Source organism: Onychomys torridus, chromosome 9 (assembly GCF_903995425.1).
Source record: "Onychomys torridus chromosome 9, mOncTor1.1, whole genome shotgun sequence".
NCBI classification, from domain to species: domain Eukaryota; kingdom Metazoa; phylum Chordata; class Mammalia; order Rodentia; family Cricetidae; genus Onychomys; species Onychomys torridus.
The window spans coordinates 34,467,218-34,482,143 of NC_050451.1; the positions used below are offsets into that span (position 1 = coordinate 34,467,218).

Sequence of the window (14,926 nt, forward strand, 5' to 3'; positions counted from 1 at the left end):
CCTATGTGCTCTAGAGTTCTGGGATTAAAGACATGTACCACCAAACCTAACTAGAAATGTATATTTCTAATCCACCTAGGTGTATTTGTTTTAGAGACGGGGCTCAGCAAACAATAGTCCCTGAGTTCCTGACACTAAGCTTGACAGATGCCTCCCTCCTGGACGATTATCTTGCTGACTGACTGCTGACTGACATTTGTCTAGTTTAATAATTTGCCAAAATGCAACATTTGTTGAGCACCTGATCCAGGCTGAGTTCACCTGAGTGTAGCATTAACATGATTTACCCCACTTATCTTTCATTTCACCATAAGGAAGTAGATATAATCTGTCTTGCTTAAAGTCCCACACCCCTAGTAAGAGCTAAGATTCACAAGCTTGAAGATCAGAACTATAAGTTGCATTTTTTAATTTTCTTTTTTAAAATATTTTTTAATTACATGTGCATTGGTGTTTTGCATGCATATATGTCTGTGAGAGGTTGTGGGATCCCCGGAACTGGAATTAAAGACAGTTGTGAACTACCGTGTGGGTGCTAGGAATTGAACCTGGATCATCTGGAAGAACAGCTAATGCTCTTAATCACTGAGCCGTCTCTCCAGCCCTGCATTTTAAAATTTTCTGTCTCAACTTTGTACTTAGAATGGGCTGTATTGCTCTTAAGAATGTTACTGCTGAAACAAAATAAAAACCAAAAATTATTGGTGCTGACTGGACATAGTGGCACATGCCTGTAACTCCAGCATTCTAGAGGCTGAGGCAGGAGGATCAGAACTTCAAGCACCCTCAAGCACCCTTTATAACAAGTTCAAGGCCAGGTTGGGTTACATAAGACCCAGTCTCAAAAAATGTTCAAGGCTAGCCTGTGCAGCGTAGTGAGACCTTGTCTCAAAAACCATAAATGAATAAAGAGGAGAGGCTATAGGTGTGGGTTGAGCTCAATATAGGGTGCTTAACTTTTCTTTTTAAATTTTTTGAGACAGGGTTTCTCTGTATAGCTTTGGAGCCTTTCCTGGAACTCACTCTGTAGCCCAGGCTGGCCTTGAATTTACAGAGATCCTCCTGGCTCTGCCTCCCAAGTGCTGGGAGTAAAGTCGTGTGCCACTACTGCCCAGCTAACTTTTTTTTTTTTTTTTAAAGATGAGTTCTTATTATGTTGTCCAGGCCAGGTCTTGACCTTCTGTGCCCTGGTAATTGTTTTGCCTCAGTCTCCTGAGTAGTGAAGACTTTAAATGCATTAATTAAAACACACACACACACACACACACACACACACACACACACACACACACACACGGAATTGGGGATTTAGCTCAGTCAGAGCGCTTGCCTTGGCAAGCGCAAGGCCCTGGGTTCGGTCCTCAGCTCTGGCAAAGAGAAAAAGAAAAAGAAAAAGAAAACAAAAAATCAACTGGTGGACAAAATCAGCACACATTCCTTGCCTTCAACTTTTTTTTTCTTTTTGCATTGTTTCTGCTTTTTTTTTTTTTTTTTTTTTAAGATTTATTTATTATTATGTATACAGCATGTGTGACTGCAGGCCAGAAGAGGGCACCAGATCTCATTACAGGTGGTTGTGAGCCACCATGTGGTTGCTGGGAATTGAACTCAGGACCTCTGGAAGAGCAGTCAGTGCTCTTAACCCCTGAGCCATCTCTCCAGCCCGCCTTCAATTTTTTAATGGTCTAGGAGACACATAAAGAATCTACACGATCCACTGAAAAATGGAAGTGTGCACAAAATACCTATGTCACCCAAGGAAGGATTAATTCTATAGGGGAGAAGCTGGGAGAGGGTCAGGAAAGGCTTTAAGGAAGAGGTAGGCCAAACAACTGAATCAGAGCTGAGCAAAATTCCTCCACACAGTACCCAGTCCTGTGGTGGATAAGACAGATTTCCATAATGATTAATAGTAATGAAAAAAGACAGCACACTTGCATCGGCCCCCTTGAATCACTTACTTATGGTGACTTGATTTCAGTGGACTTTAAATGTCACTAATTTAAAAATATATTATTGTAGTCGGGTGGTGGTGGCACACGCCTTTAATCCCAGCACTTGGGAGGCAGAGCCAGGTGGATCTCTGTGAGTTCAAGGCCAGCCTGGGCTACCAAGTGAGTTCCAGGAAAAGAAAAGGTGCAAAGCTACACCTTTCCCCAACCTTAGACCATCCTGCCGCTGTTTTTCAAATGCCCCAAGGTACACGTGGAAGTCAGAGGACAACTTTTGGAGTCAGTTGCTTCTTTCCACCATGCCATGTGGGGCCCGGGGATAGAAGTCAGGCCAGATGTCAGGCTGGAAATGCTGAGCCAGTTAACAGGTGTCTTTATCTTATACGTATTCCTTAACTGTCCCCTCTGGAGGAAGGTTTGAAGCTTAGTTCTGTCATTTCCTCAGATCTGGCCACTTGATATATAAACTGTTATGAATTATCACATGGGGGGACCCCAAGGGTATCCCACCGTGTGTAGGGAAACATGCTAGGCAGATGCACGCCATGCAGGCATGGTGGTGGTGGCGGCAGCAGCCAGTAATTCACAACCCAGACGCTGCATCCACGTGGAAAGTTTGTTATAATAGAGAAATGAAGAGAAAGATGGGAAAGGGGGAGAAGAGAGGGAAAGAGAGACAGGTCAAGGTCTCATGGGAGGAGAAACGGAAGAGAGAGAGAAAGGGGAAGTGTTTTTCCTGAGAATGAGGTTTTTACTTCAGGACACAGGGTGGCGCCAAGGGGTGGGATTTCAAGGGGCTGGTCAGAATATTAACATTTCTCCATTTTGATTATTATAAAGAGGTGAGTTTTACTCAATTAGTGGGCAAGCCTCAATGAAACATTTCACTATTAGGATAAGAATTTATACTGTATCAAGCTGATAATAGAATAATTAATTAATTAATTAATTAATTTTTAAAAAGAGGTGAGTTATGGGAGCAAGTGGGGGAACAAGGGCGCTGAATTCCTGAGACTGCTTCAAGCTGACAAGAGGCGAAGTGGGGAGGGGGAACCAGGAGTCACACATGGCAGAAGATCTCAGGAAGGTTCCTTGAGGGAACTGAGGAGGCAGGTTGCAGTAGTGGTGTTCCAGGAGCTTGGGGGGAAATGACATGCCAAATCAGGAGTATAGAAGCCGTGGCATCTGCTATTTCTCTGGAGGTCACATGGGAACAACGAATCTGCAAAATATGCTCAAAAAATATGTAGGGTCAGAAATGGGCTCTGGAGATTGTTTTCATCAGACCAGATTTCTTGATGCAGGAGCAAAACTTTTCCCAGGAGCCTATAGGCATCTGTAAGACAGCTGGAATGGATTTACATCATGGCAAAAGGGTTAAAAATCCATTTAGGAATTCTTAAGAATTATTTGTAGTCAATGTTCTATCAGTTTATCAAAGCTGCATTCATCAGTTTTAAAACTTTGAATCTCTGGAGTTATATCTGAAACTGGTCTATCCTGTATCATGAAGTCTGAATGAGGCATTCCTGTCTGTAAGTGAAGAGCATATATAGAAAATCTTGGCACTGGGGCTATGAAACTGATACCCTAGTCATCAAACACTGTCAGATCTGAGAAGGATAAATTTAAGAAGGAGTAAGACAGCTTTCCAGCTACCTAGGCAGCACTCCCAAATCTCTCCGTGGTCATTGGGGCGGGGGACATTAGCCCCAAAGGCAGCATTTATTCAGCTGATCTGACAGATTTTTTTCGGTAGAGTAGAAATTTGGAGACTGACCCACCTTGACTTTGCAGTATGGGGCAATTGGTCCTCTGTTGTTCTACTTATTCACAGTCTGGACAGGATCTTAAGTTTTTTGCTGCATGGCCAGCCTCGCCATGAGCTTCTGGGTGGAAGTTCTTCTGAGGCCATCCATCTTCTTGGAGGACATACAGGTTTTTTGAGACAGGGTTTCTCTGTGTAGCTTTGGTGCTTGTCCTGGATCTTGCCTGTAGACCAGGCTGGTCTCAAACTCACAGAGATCCACCTGCCTCTGCCTCCCAAGTGCTGGGATTAAAGGCGTGTGCCACCACCACCTGAAATAATTATTTCTTAAGCTGTCTCCTAAGAAGGCAAAGAAGAGTGACAGGGGGATGATCCTAAGACTGAATGAGAACAGGAGAAAAGGGGCTTGTGAGTCAGGGTGCAGCCCAACTCTGAGAAAAGGAAAAGGACCCTGTTGGTGGACTCTATGCCAGGGTTTCCATCTCTAACTTAGAACAGGGAGCACAGGACAACATATTCTCCACAGCTGCTTCAAGCTGAAACAGGGCACAGGTGCACTCTGGCTAGTTAAAGGTAAGGCGGGAACCCAGACATGTGGTCATCTGACCTGGCTGTAGAGGCAGGGAACAATTGTGATTGGCTGGGCTGGTCCACATCACATAGACAAGAGTCTCTGCTGACGACTGTAGCAGGGGAAGCGCTGCAGGTTGTGTCCACACTGCGGCTTCAGTGTTTCTGCCAGCCTGCTGAGATATAGACTAGAGACGGGAGTTAAAATTTATTAATCTATTTGGAGCCTTTTGGCCCATGATCTTACTAATTGGGAAAGGGAGACCAGGAGGGTGAGAAATGTCATCCTCAGGAATAGACAGATGAGGAAAAATAAAAGTTTTAGATAAATTAGTATTACCCATCAGCACTGAAATCCAAATTGTAGAAAAGCAGGTAATGAGTACCCAAGGAAAATTAAAAATCCTGAGCTTGTGACCCAAAAGTATATCAGAATTGTATTAATGTTAAAATCTGAAATTTAAAATCTTAAAATAATGATACCCCCTGCACGTGGTCCTGCAGATGCCCGGATGGGGAGCACATATGTCTCCATACCCACCCACATGAGTGGCTGCAGGAAGACTGGACTTCTGCCCCACCCAGACAGCTGGAGCCTGAGAGAGGCAGCTGGGGAAGGCCAGGCCAAGGCTGGAGGACTTTTCCTCAGCTTATAAAACAATGGCGAGACCCTGGGTAGCGGGAGGCAACTCCCTGACCTCCCTCCATGCCAACGGTCTGAGTGCCAGGTGCCCTGCCCATTCTGCCCTTAGTAAAGATGGTGGTGAAGATATGGCCTGACTGTTTTGACCTTAGCCAAGATGGCGGCTAGACCACAATGGTTGCCCTTATTTATGATAGTGCCACCTGATCACATGATCACTCCTATCAAATATGGCACCTGACCACATGTATTCATGTGTGGGTCCCCCCCCCCCCAAATAAACTGAGCAGATAAGGAACAGATAAACTGAAGCATTTAAAAGTCAGTTAGAAAGAAATATAGATGGCCACGTCAATCACACATTTCCATTCGCACATAGGAAATAGACTCTGTGAAAGGAAATGGAGAAGTAGCAGTGCAGCCAGGCTGAAGAGAGGGACACCCCTCCACCAAGACTCCCCAGGCTGCGGCATGGTGCAAGCCAATGATAACAGCTCAAGATAGCCAATGGACCATCATCACAAAGGCTGTGGGCAATGGGATTGTGTGGGCACAAGCTGTCTCCGTATGCTGTCACACAGGGACTGGCCGAGGGGCTTAGAGTCCAAAAGACACGTGGTACCAGCAGCAAAATGAGACAAATCCTCACCTGTGGGAAAATGGCCAGAAGGGAAAAGAGGAATCTTACTGATCCAGTAGGGTGAAGAGTCCCTGGCGCTGCTCCAGCCTGAAAAATGGCGGGTGGTACAGGATCCCAGAACCTATCAGACTGCCAGTGGGCTGGAGAAAGCAGTGGGATTGCCTGGTGACGTTGGGTTCCAATGTTATGAATTATTATTGCATGGGGGAACCCCTGAGGTTATCCTGAGCATGCAGGGAAACATGCTGGTCAGATGCATACTGTGCAGGCGGCAGTGGCCAGTAATTCACAACCCAGACGCTGCATCCACGCGGAGAGTTTTTATAACAGAGATATGAAGAGAAAGATAGGAAAGAGAGAGACAGAAAGAGAGAGAAGAAGTTGGGGGGTGCACACCTTATGGGAGAAGAAGCAGAAGACAGAGAGGAAGGGGGCAGTTTTTCCTTAGAATGAGGCTTTTACATCAGGAGCGCCAAGGGGTGGGATTTCAAGGGGCGGACCAGAATATTAACATAAACTCTTTTGTTGTTGTTGTTTTTTAATACGTTGTCATGTTTTTGGGTAGGATTCTTTTTTTTTTTTTTTACATTTTTTAATTGATTTATTTATTATGTATACAGAAGAAGGCACCAGATCTCATTACAGATGGTTGTGAGCCACCATGTGGTCGCTGGGAATTGAACTCAGGACCTCTGGAAGAGCAGTTGGTGCTCTTAACTTCTGAGCCATCTCTCCAGCCCCTGTTTTGTTTTTTGAGACAGGGTTTCTCTGTAGCTTTGGAGCCTGTCCTGGACTAGCCCTGTAGACCAGGCTGGCTGGAACTCACAGAGATCCCCCTGCCTCTGCCTCCCGAGTGCTGGGATTAAACTCTTGCTCTTTCACAAAAGTCATCCTTTCCATGATTAGCATGCTGTGCAGCACAGGAACAGGTTCAGGTTCAATAAATAGTAAGTTCAAACAGCAAAGTCCCTGAGGAGCTCACGGAGCAGACCCGGTCATTTCTTGCTTGACTCTGGGGTTGAAGCTGCTGCTGCTCTTACCGTGGGCTTTGGGGGAAGGCATGTTGTCTGAAAGATCATACTCAGTTAAAAACCCAGAGATCTGATACTGAGTCCTGCCTAAAAGGCTTGTGCAGGAGAAGGGAGGGCATGGAGGGCAGAAGTTTGTACTATAATTAGTTCTAGGAGTAACATAGCTGGGGGTGGGGTGGGGGAAGAGTGCAGCCGGCAACTATTTTAAGCAAGCTGTGATTGACAGGACATGTGTACCGGACTGTACTGATCCCAGGCCCAAGCTGCCTACCTATGGTGTGTGGTGTAGCAGGGAGGCCTGGGTCAGCAGGAGCAGGACAACCAGACAGGCAGGCCGGACGGGGTACCAGCACCTCAACTTCTCTCTCAGGGACACTGTCCAAACTTTGGGGGCCACAGGCCAAGCTGTGCAATGGGTGCTGAGGAGGAGGTGAAGGTCACATTAGCAGGGGGAGCACCCTGGGGCTTCCGGCTTCAGGGAGGGGCTGAACAGAAGAAACCTTTACAGGTATCTAAGGTAAGGGAGAGCCCCTCAAATGATGTTTCATAGAGAAGGGAACCCATGGGAACTTGGGAAGAGTCATGTGGTGGCCTTCTGGGCCAGTGTGAGTGGGCAGAGCGGGAGGATGTGAAGAAGAGGTGGGCAGGTAAGCACGCTCGGGCTAGAGGGGAACAGACTCTGACCACAAGCTCCTGGAGAACTATTAGCAAAGCCAATTCTGGTTTCAGGGAGCAGTGCAAAAGGAAAGGCCTGCTTCAGCACTGTGGGAGAAGAGGTTGAGTCTGGTCATCCAGCATTTGCTCCCCTATGCGTGTGAGCTTCTCTACTCCCAAACTCCAGGAATGTAGGGAAGGTTCTAATTTCTCTCTGAGTAATGGATATGTGACAAGCTAAGGCAGTCTCTCCCAGCCCAGCCCAACCCTGCCCTACCCTGCCCTGCCCTGCCTTCAATGCTCCTCTGCCTAAGTCATATCCATTTTCCTACTAGGCAAGATTAGGTGCTAGACTTGCTGATGAAGTCATTATCCTTTGGGTTTCACCCTACAGACTTAGTTTTCTGAGCTGTGAAATGTGGGTAATGATAGCATGGAGTCTGTAAACCATTCTAAGAATGACATGCAATATTTCATACAATGCAGTGCCTAACGTTCAGTGAGAACTCAGTAAGTGACAGCCCTGTGTCACAGTCTCCCAGAATACCTCTAGACAGGCCTCCTTAGTTGCACCCCAGACATCTCCCTATCCTCTTTACCCTACACAAACAACAACAACAACAACAACAACAACCCCTCTTACATGGGTCCTTTTTGTTCTTCCATTCCATTCCCACTGGAGCGCTCCATGATCCACAATCTCTTCTTCAACATTTCAGATCCGAAGACGGAGCCAGGCTGGAAGAGCAGGGCTCCGAGAGAGGGACCAGCTCTTGGCGATCAATGGGGTTTCTTGCACCACCTTCTCCCATGCCAGTGCCATGACCCTCATCGATGCCTCGGGCCATCAGCTGGTCCTTACTGTGAGGAGGTATGGAGCCCTCCCCTCCTTTCTCCAGCCTCGGTCTCTTCTTGCCTGTCTTAGCTCTAGGTCTCATTGGTCGGACTTAGTAACTAATAAGTACCGATTTCTAGTTATTTTTTTCTGCTGGAGAAGGGTTGGATATACCTCCCAATGGAATGTATCTGCAACTGAGGGATGGGGTGTTGAGCAGGTGTTTGAAGGAGTGAGGACTTCAGTCCTTGGCCTCTCCTTATCACATCTTCCTCAAAGCCTTCAGATCCCGCTCTTCCTAGCCCACCTATTCCAACCGTATGCCAGTCTCCTCTCTCCATTGCCTTGCCCCTTCTCCCTCCAGATCCCCTCCAGAGTTGTTAGTCCCGTAGCCATTTGTCCCTCTGTCAAATCCTGTCATCTTTTCCACCCAGGGTAGCAGAGGAAGGGTCTGTGAGATCTCCATCTCCAGGGGAGCTGCAGATGCTGTCACCCCTCTCTCCCCTGAGTCCTGAGCCCCCCGGTGCTCCTGCTCCCCAGGCTCTTCAGCCTGGGAGCCTTCGTTCGCCTCCTGACAGCGAAGCTTACTATGGAGAGACAGACAGTGATGTCGACGGCCCTGCCACACAGGAGAAGCCCCGCCGAACCCGACGCCGAGGCCCCGCAAAGCCCTTCCTCCCAGGAGCCCCACCTGATGAGGTGTACCTGTCCGACAGTCCTGCAGAACCAGCACCTGCTAAAACCGGCTCTCTCAGCCAGGGCGACAGCCGGGTGAGCTCCCCATCGTGGGAGGAAGGAGCAGCTCTGCAGCCACCACCGGCAGAAGCCCTTCTCTTACCCCATGGTCCACTCCGGCCTGGTCCTCATCTCATCCCTATGGTGGGCCCTGTCCCCCACCCAGTGGGAGACGATCTTACTACCACCTACACCCAGAAGGCCAAGCAAGCCAGTGAGTGCCTGAATCCTTTTGTTCTCAGTCAGGATCTGAGTCCTAGTCTGTGCCTTCGCATGCACACATCCTACCTACCTCCTCTTCCCTGGAAACCGTCTCTGGGACAAGTTGAGAAGAGGCGAAGGAGAGATGGCTGCTTTTGCTCAGGTCCCCAGTTATCTCAGTTATAACTATGATCTTATATGGCTCAATGGCTCAATTCAAACTAAGAACAGACAATAGAGGGGAATGGGGAGGGGACCTGAAGTGTTTGGTGGTGGTGGCTTTGCTAGGTGTCAGGGTGGAGGGAGGAGAAAGGAGATTCCAGGTAGACAGTACCTGAAAGCAGGCTCAGGCTACAGGGGCTTTTCACAATGTTGATGGTAGGGTGCAGTATGAATGTTATTTTTGACACTTGTGAGTTCCTTTGGGATTCCTGGGGACTAACAAGGTGCTAGGGGTAATCCTCCTGAGATCCCTAGGAAGCTGGGAAAAGATCTTTTTTTTTTTATTTTTATTTTTAACTCAGGCAAGAGTGTAGGTCTGGGCAAAAAAAGGCCAGGCCCACTTATAGCAGGTTCTTGTTTTTTTTCCTTCGAGACAGGGTTTCTCTGTGTAGCTTTGGAGGCTGTCCTGGAACTCCCTCTGTAGACCAGGCTGGCCTCGAACTCACAGAGATCCACCTGCCTCTGCCTCCCGAGTGCTGGGATTACAGGTGAGCGCCGCCGCCACCGCCTGGCAGGTTCTTGCTGTCTTGATGTGAGCTATGCGGGATGGGATGCAGTGAAGCTTCTCTTTGTCCTAGCCTCCATTCCGCACCCAGAGACTTCTTTTTTCGCCACTTCTGAAATCTCAGGGTCCACTCTCTCTAGCTGTCTTCCCTCTCTCCCATCATTCTGATGCTCACTTCAAGGAGTCCTATGTCTCTGAATTTGCATAGAGGCTAGAAGTGTGGGAGTTGATAGTCTGATATCCTAAGGTGTCCCCTACTCTCTCCTACAAAGAAATTCCAGATGCATGTTCAAGATCTCATACTTATCCCCCATTCTCATTTTAGCACCCCCTCCCTTCCCATCATGCCAGGCAAGATTCTATTTAGTGGCTCAGGCTTATTTTTAGCTAAGCAGACCTCACAGTCCAGAGGGGGTGGGGTGAGGGGAAGGGGAGGCAGGTGCCCATGTCTGTCACACCAGGAGTTGTGGGACCGGGAAGAAGGGGGGGACGACAGGTTCTAAAAACAGCTCCGTGAGCTCGTCCAGCTGCCAGCTCTGGGGACAAGACAAAGGGGCTTTAAAAGGCCTGGGGTGCCTCAAGCTGGTCCTGCTCCAGCCAGCACTGCCTTTCTCGGCATGGAGGCCACTGAGCCCATCATTCCAGAGCCCCTCAGCCAAGCCAGCTGTGACAAAGCCACAGCTCCTGAGCTCCAAGACCCGTTCTATGCAGGTAGGACCCTCTCCCACTCAAGGGAGTGCTGGGGCGAGAGCGGAGAGCAGTGTCTCGACAGTGTGAAGGGTGGTCTTTGGGAATGCACACTCTCTCATCCTCTCAGGAAAGGGTCACCATCCCTTTCTCAGAACGGGTTGATGCTAAGACCACATGGCCAAGGGTTTATGAGTGCACGAGCTGTGGGAAGCTCGTAGGAAAAGAGTGAGAAGTGGGAGTGTGCACTATGAATACATGAGGACATGTATATGCAAATCCGGGAGAAGATATGTAAGAATAAGAACATGTTGTTGTATGGGAGAAGCTTACACCAGGAAAGCACGATGGTTGCTCACAGTGGGCCTTGGCAGTGTGTTAAGTGGCCTTGGCAGTGTGTTAAGTGTGGTTTATTTATCTCACTGTGCTCAGAGTTATGTCATGAAGAGGTACCCACTAGCATCCTCATTTCCAGACAAGGAAAGTGAGTGGCTGAGGTGAAGTCATTCTCCCAGAACTAACATCTGACTCCTGTGTCTACTCTCGTGCACAGTACCATTCTGTGTTATACACGTGGGGGCCAAAGGAATGAGGCCCTCTTTAGAAAGCAGCTTGGTATCTTGAGAGGAAAAGTAGATGGAATGTCAAGAATTTTCCAGGAGGAACTGGGGATCACAGAAAGTATCTGTGTCCAGGGTGGGGTCTTAGAGAAGAGCAGCCTGTTCCACTTCCTGGCCCCACCTACTCAGGCCCCACATGGCATATGAAGTCCTGCCCTGGTTCTTCAGCACCCAGACCAGACCTTCTCATGCCCACCTGATGGTGTGCTGCAAGCGCAAGGCCCTGGGTTTGGTCCTCAGCTCCGAATAAACAAAACAAAACAAAGCTGTCTGCCCCACAGCCAGCACCAACTTGTGAGAAAGGAGATCTTGAAATCTCCTAAAGACTTAGGGGGTTGCCTTGGAGAGCAGCACTCTGGCTTTTCCTGCAGCTTGGATCCAAGATTATCCCGGGATGTGAGTAGAGGTATGGATCACAAAGGAGTGTTCTAGCAGTTGGGAAGGCCAAGGTCAGTTCTCAAATCCTGCCTACTCTATACCAGAGTTTCCACAGGGAAGACTCTGGGAAGAGCTACCTGGCACATGGAGGTATATAGTTGTATTTGACGACTCTGTGTTGTATGAGGGCATAAGGATATGTGAATTGAGGAGTATGTAAGCTGGGACAACTGTGAGTACGAAAAGCAGAGTGGAGAAAATATGCCCTATAGCTGGTTTTCAGGAGACTGACATTAACACAGTGGAGGGGGGCTATTTCTAGGAGTGTTTATGATGTGAACAACTTGATGAGTAGAACTGTGAATGACGAGCTTCATGTTAAGAATCTATGTGTTGGGCTTTAATCCCAGCACTTGGGAGGCAGCAGCAGCTGGGCTCTGTGAGTTCAAGGCCAGCCTGGTCTACATAGTGAGTTCCAGGCCAGCCAGGGCTATGTAGAGAGACCCTGTCACACACACACAAAGAAAGTCTGTGTGTCCTGGTTATAGTGGTAATAGGTGTGAGGAGAAAAAGTGTTCCTTCTTATCTTTTCTCTCTCTGGGACCGGTCCTGCCTGCCTTAGAATAACACCTCCCCCACCCCACTGCCAGTCAAGAATGGGAGGCAGGTGAAGAATGTGTGGAGTGACTAAGTCTCATCTCTTGGAAAATACAAGTGCAATAGAGGGTACAGAAGAGCTGTGCCGTGGGCCATGTCCTCGTCCTTGATTTCACCCCCCCTCCGTCTCTAAGTCAGAGGTTCACCTCCCCCACCTCGGCTCTGTCTCTAAGTCAGAAGTAAGAATTTTGGGGAACAGGATTAGAACAAGCGGTGAAGCCCCCTGACCAATCTACCTCTTGATCTCCTCAGAACTGCAACGTGCAGAAAGCCTCCAAGAGAAGAGTGTGAAGGAGGCCAAAACCAAATGCCGGACCATTGCATCCTTGCTAACAGCGGCCCCCAACCCTCACTCTAAGGGGGTGCTTATGTTTAAGAAAAGACGGCAGAGAGCCAAGAAGTACACTCTAGTGAGTTTCGGGGCTGCAGCTGGAACAGGAACAGAGGAGGAGGACGGCATCCCCCCAACGAGTGAGTCGGAGCTGGACGAAGAGACTTTCTCGGACGCCCGCAGCCTTACCAATCAGTCTGACTGGGACAGCCCTTATCTGGACATGGAGCTGGCCAGGGCTAGCTCAGGAACAACAGAGAGTCAGGGCTCCGGGCTGGGAGGGCAGTTGAGCGAGGTCTCTGGGCGAGGGGTTCAGCTCTTTGAACAGCAGCGCCAGCGGGCAGCCTCCAGTACCCACGAGCTGGCTCAGGTGGGCCCAGCAGCCATGCTAAATGGGCAGGGGCTGCAGTCCCCACCTCGAGCTCAAAGTGCTCCCCCAGAGGCAGCGGTGCTCCCACTCAGCCCTTTGCTGGCCCCTGCAGCCAGCCCTAGCCCCTTCTTCCCGGATGGTGGAGCCCCCAGCCCAGCGCCAAGTATCTTCAACAGGTCAGCGAGGCCTTTTACCCCAGGTTTACAAGGACAAAGGTCAGGTACCACTTCAGTGATTTTCCGGCCCTTAGCCCCTAAGAAGGTAAATGAAGGCCTGAGGGCCACCAGCCCCGCCCCGTCCCCCTTCACAGCCCCTCTGCAGGGACCCACCCCTCTGCCCAGCTTCACCGTGCCAGGCCACACGCCAGTCTCCGGAGCTCCCAGCAGCCCACGCCCCTCCGGTCCTGTAACCGCTACCAGCTCCCTGTACATCCCAGCCCCGAGCCGGCCCGTGACACCAGGAGGCGCCCCAGAGTCTCCCGCTCCTCCTGGCGCGGCTGCCATGACCTCCACCGCTTCTATCTTCTTGTCGGCGCCCCAGAGAAGCTCTGTGCGCCCGGAGGCGCCGGGCCCCGCCGCCCCCGAGTCTGCCAGCGCTCGGGAGCAGCGCATCTCTGTACCAGCTGCCCGCACTGGCATCCTGCAGGAGGCCCGGCGCCGGGGCACTCGGAAGCAGATGTTCCGCCCTGGAAAGGAAGAGACGAAGAACTCGCCAAACCCCGAGCTCTTATCGTTGGTGCAGAACCTGGATGAAAAACCTCGGGCCGGTGGTGCGGAATCTGGTCCGGAGGAGGACGCTTTAAGCCTTGGAGCTGAAGCCTGTAACTTCATGCAGCCACTAGGAGGCAGGAATTACAAGACCTTGTCTCAAGTGACACCGAAAACCCCGCCTCCAATGGCTCCCAAAACCCCACCCCCAATAACTCCCAAGACTCCACCCCCGGTGGCTCCTAAACCCTCATCTCGAGGGCTCCTGGATGGGCTAGTGAATGGGTCGACCGCTATGGCTGGAATCCCTGAGTTCCCAAGGTTGCAGGGGAGGGGTGGGGAGCTTTTTGCAAAGCGGCAGAGCCGTGCCGACAGGTACGTGGTGGAAGCTACACCTGGCGCTAGCCTTAATCCTGGCCTGCGCCCTAGAAGTCCTTCTCCCACACCCTCACTGCCCCCATCGTGGAAATACTCACCCAACATCCGTGCCCCACCCCCTATTGCTTACAACCCACTCCTCTCACCTTTTTTCCCCCAAGCTGCCCGAACTCTCCCCAATAAGGCCCAATCTCAGGGACCTCGGGCAACCCCCAAGCAGGGCATCAAGGCCCTGGATTTCATGCGACATCAGCCGTACCAGCTTAAAACCGCTATGTTCTGTTTTGACGAGGTTCCTCCAACTCCTGGCCCCACGTCAGGGCCTCTCAAAACTGCCCGAGTCCAGGAGATCCGCAGATTTTCCACTCCAGCACCCCAGCCCACTGCAGAACCCTTGGCTCCCACTGTGCTTGCCCCCAGAGCGGCCACCACATTGGATGAACCCATTTGGAGGGCGGAGCTGGCCTCATCCCCTGTCCCTAACCCAGACCATCCTCAGGAGTCTTCCCGGAGCTTTGCTGCCACCCCCAGCTCCTGTGGTTTCCAAGTAGCCAGGCCCCGGTTCTCAGCCACCAGAACAGGGTTGCAGGCTCATGTGTGGAGGCCTGGGGCAGGGCAGCAGTGAACATAGGTCCCAGGACCAAGTAAGGGCACTTAGAGTCCCAGAAGTTTCTTCTGCTTTGTCCTACCGTTTTTTCTCCCCGCGTCCATCGCCTCTGCCAGAGATAGTGTTCCCCTTCAGTTTCCTCAGCCCCCTGCTGCTGCTTTATAACCTGTTATCACTGTTTTGGTATCTTCTCTGTATTCCTCTGCCTGGACCTCTGGCTTCTCCACCCAGAGGTCTCAGCAGTTCTCTGTTTTTTTTTTTTTTTTTGCATTTGTGTTTCTCTCTGTGGGTAACACTTGAGTGTTAGGCAAAAAGCACACAGTAAAATGACCACTGAAATCTCAGGCAAAAAGCTCACCACGCTACAAGCAACTAAGGGACTGAACGGTGCTTGAGCCCCTTCACACTCCATATTCCTCACTCCACGTGTGTGTG

General features: G+C 50.1%; 1 protein-coding gene across 3 annotated transcripts; it reads left to right on the top strand.

Annotated features, from left to right (window-relative positions):
• Positions 1–7,016: 7,016 nt before the first annotated feature.
• Positions 7,017–14,528, top strand: Synpo2l (synaptopodin 2 like). 3 transcript variants are annotated; one of them, XM_036199037.1, is made up of 4 exons: positions 7,017–7,121; positions 7,978–8,129; positions 8,528–9,042; positions 12,351–14,528. In XM_036199037.1, the coding sequence occupies exons 1-4, from the start codon at positions 7,017–7,019 to the stop codon at positions 14,507–14,509; spliced, it is 2,931 nt and encodes a 976-aa protein (XP_036054930.1). In that variant the 3' UTR covers positions 14,510–14,528. The 3 variants fall into 3 exon arrangements, with proteins under 3 accessions (XP_036054930.1, XP_036054931.1, XP_036054932.1); XM_036199038.1 differs by having other exon boundaries at positions 7,017–7,112; XM_036199039.1 differs by lacking the exons at positions 7,017–7,121; positions 7,978–8,129; positions 8,528–9,042 and adding an exon at positions 10,374–10,467.
• The last annotated feature ends 398 nt before the right edge of the window (positions 14,529–14,926 follow it).

What these genes read in the sequence shown, in the direction of transcription:
- Synpo2l (XM_036199037.1), top strand. Translation starts at nt 7,017, where the DNA reads ATGGGTGCTGAGGAGGAGGTGAAGGTCACATTAGCAGGGGGAGCACCC. An exon ending in CTGGTCCTTACTGTGAGGAG is followed by an intron (nt 8,130 to 8,527) that starts GTATGGAGCCCT and finishes TTTTCCACCCAG; the next exon opens with GGTAGCAGAGGAAGGGTCTG. An exon ending in CCAGAAGGCCAAGCAAGCCA is followed by an intron (nt 9,043 to 12,350) that starts GTGAGTGCCTGA and finishes TGATCTCCTCAG; the next exon opens with AACTGCAACGTGCAGAAAGC.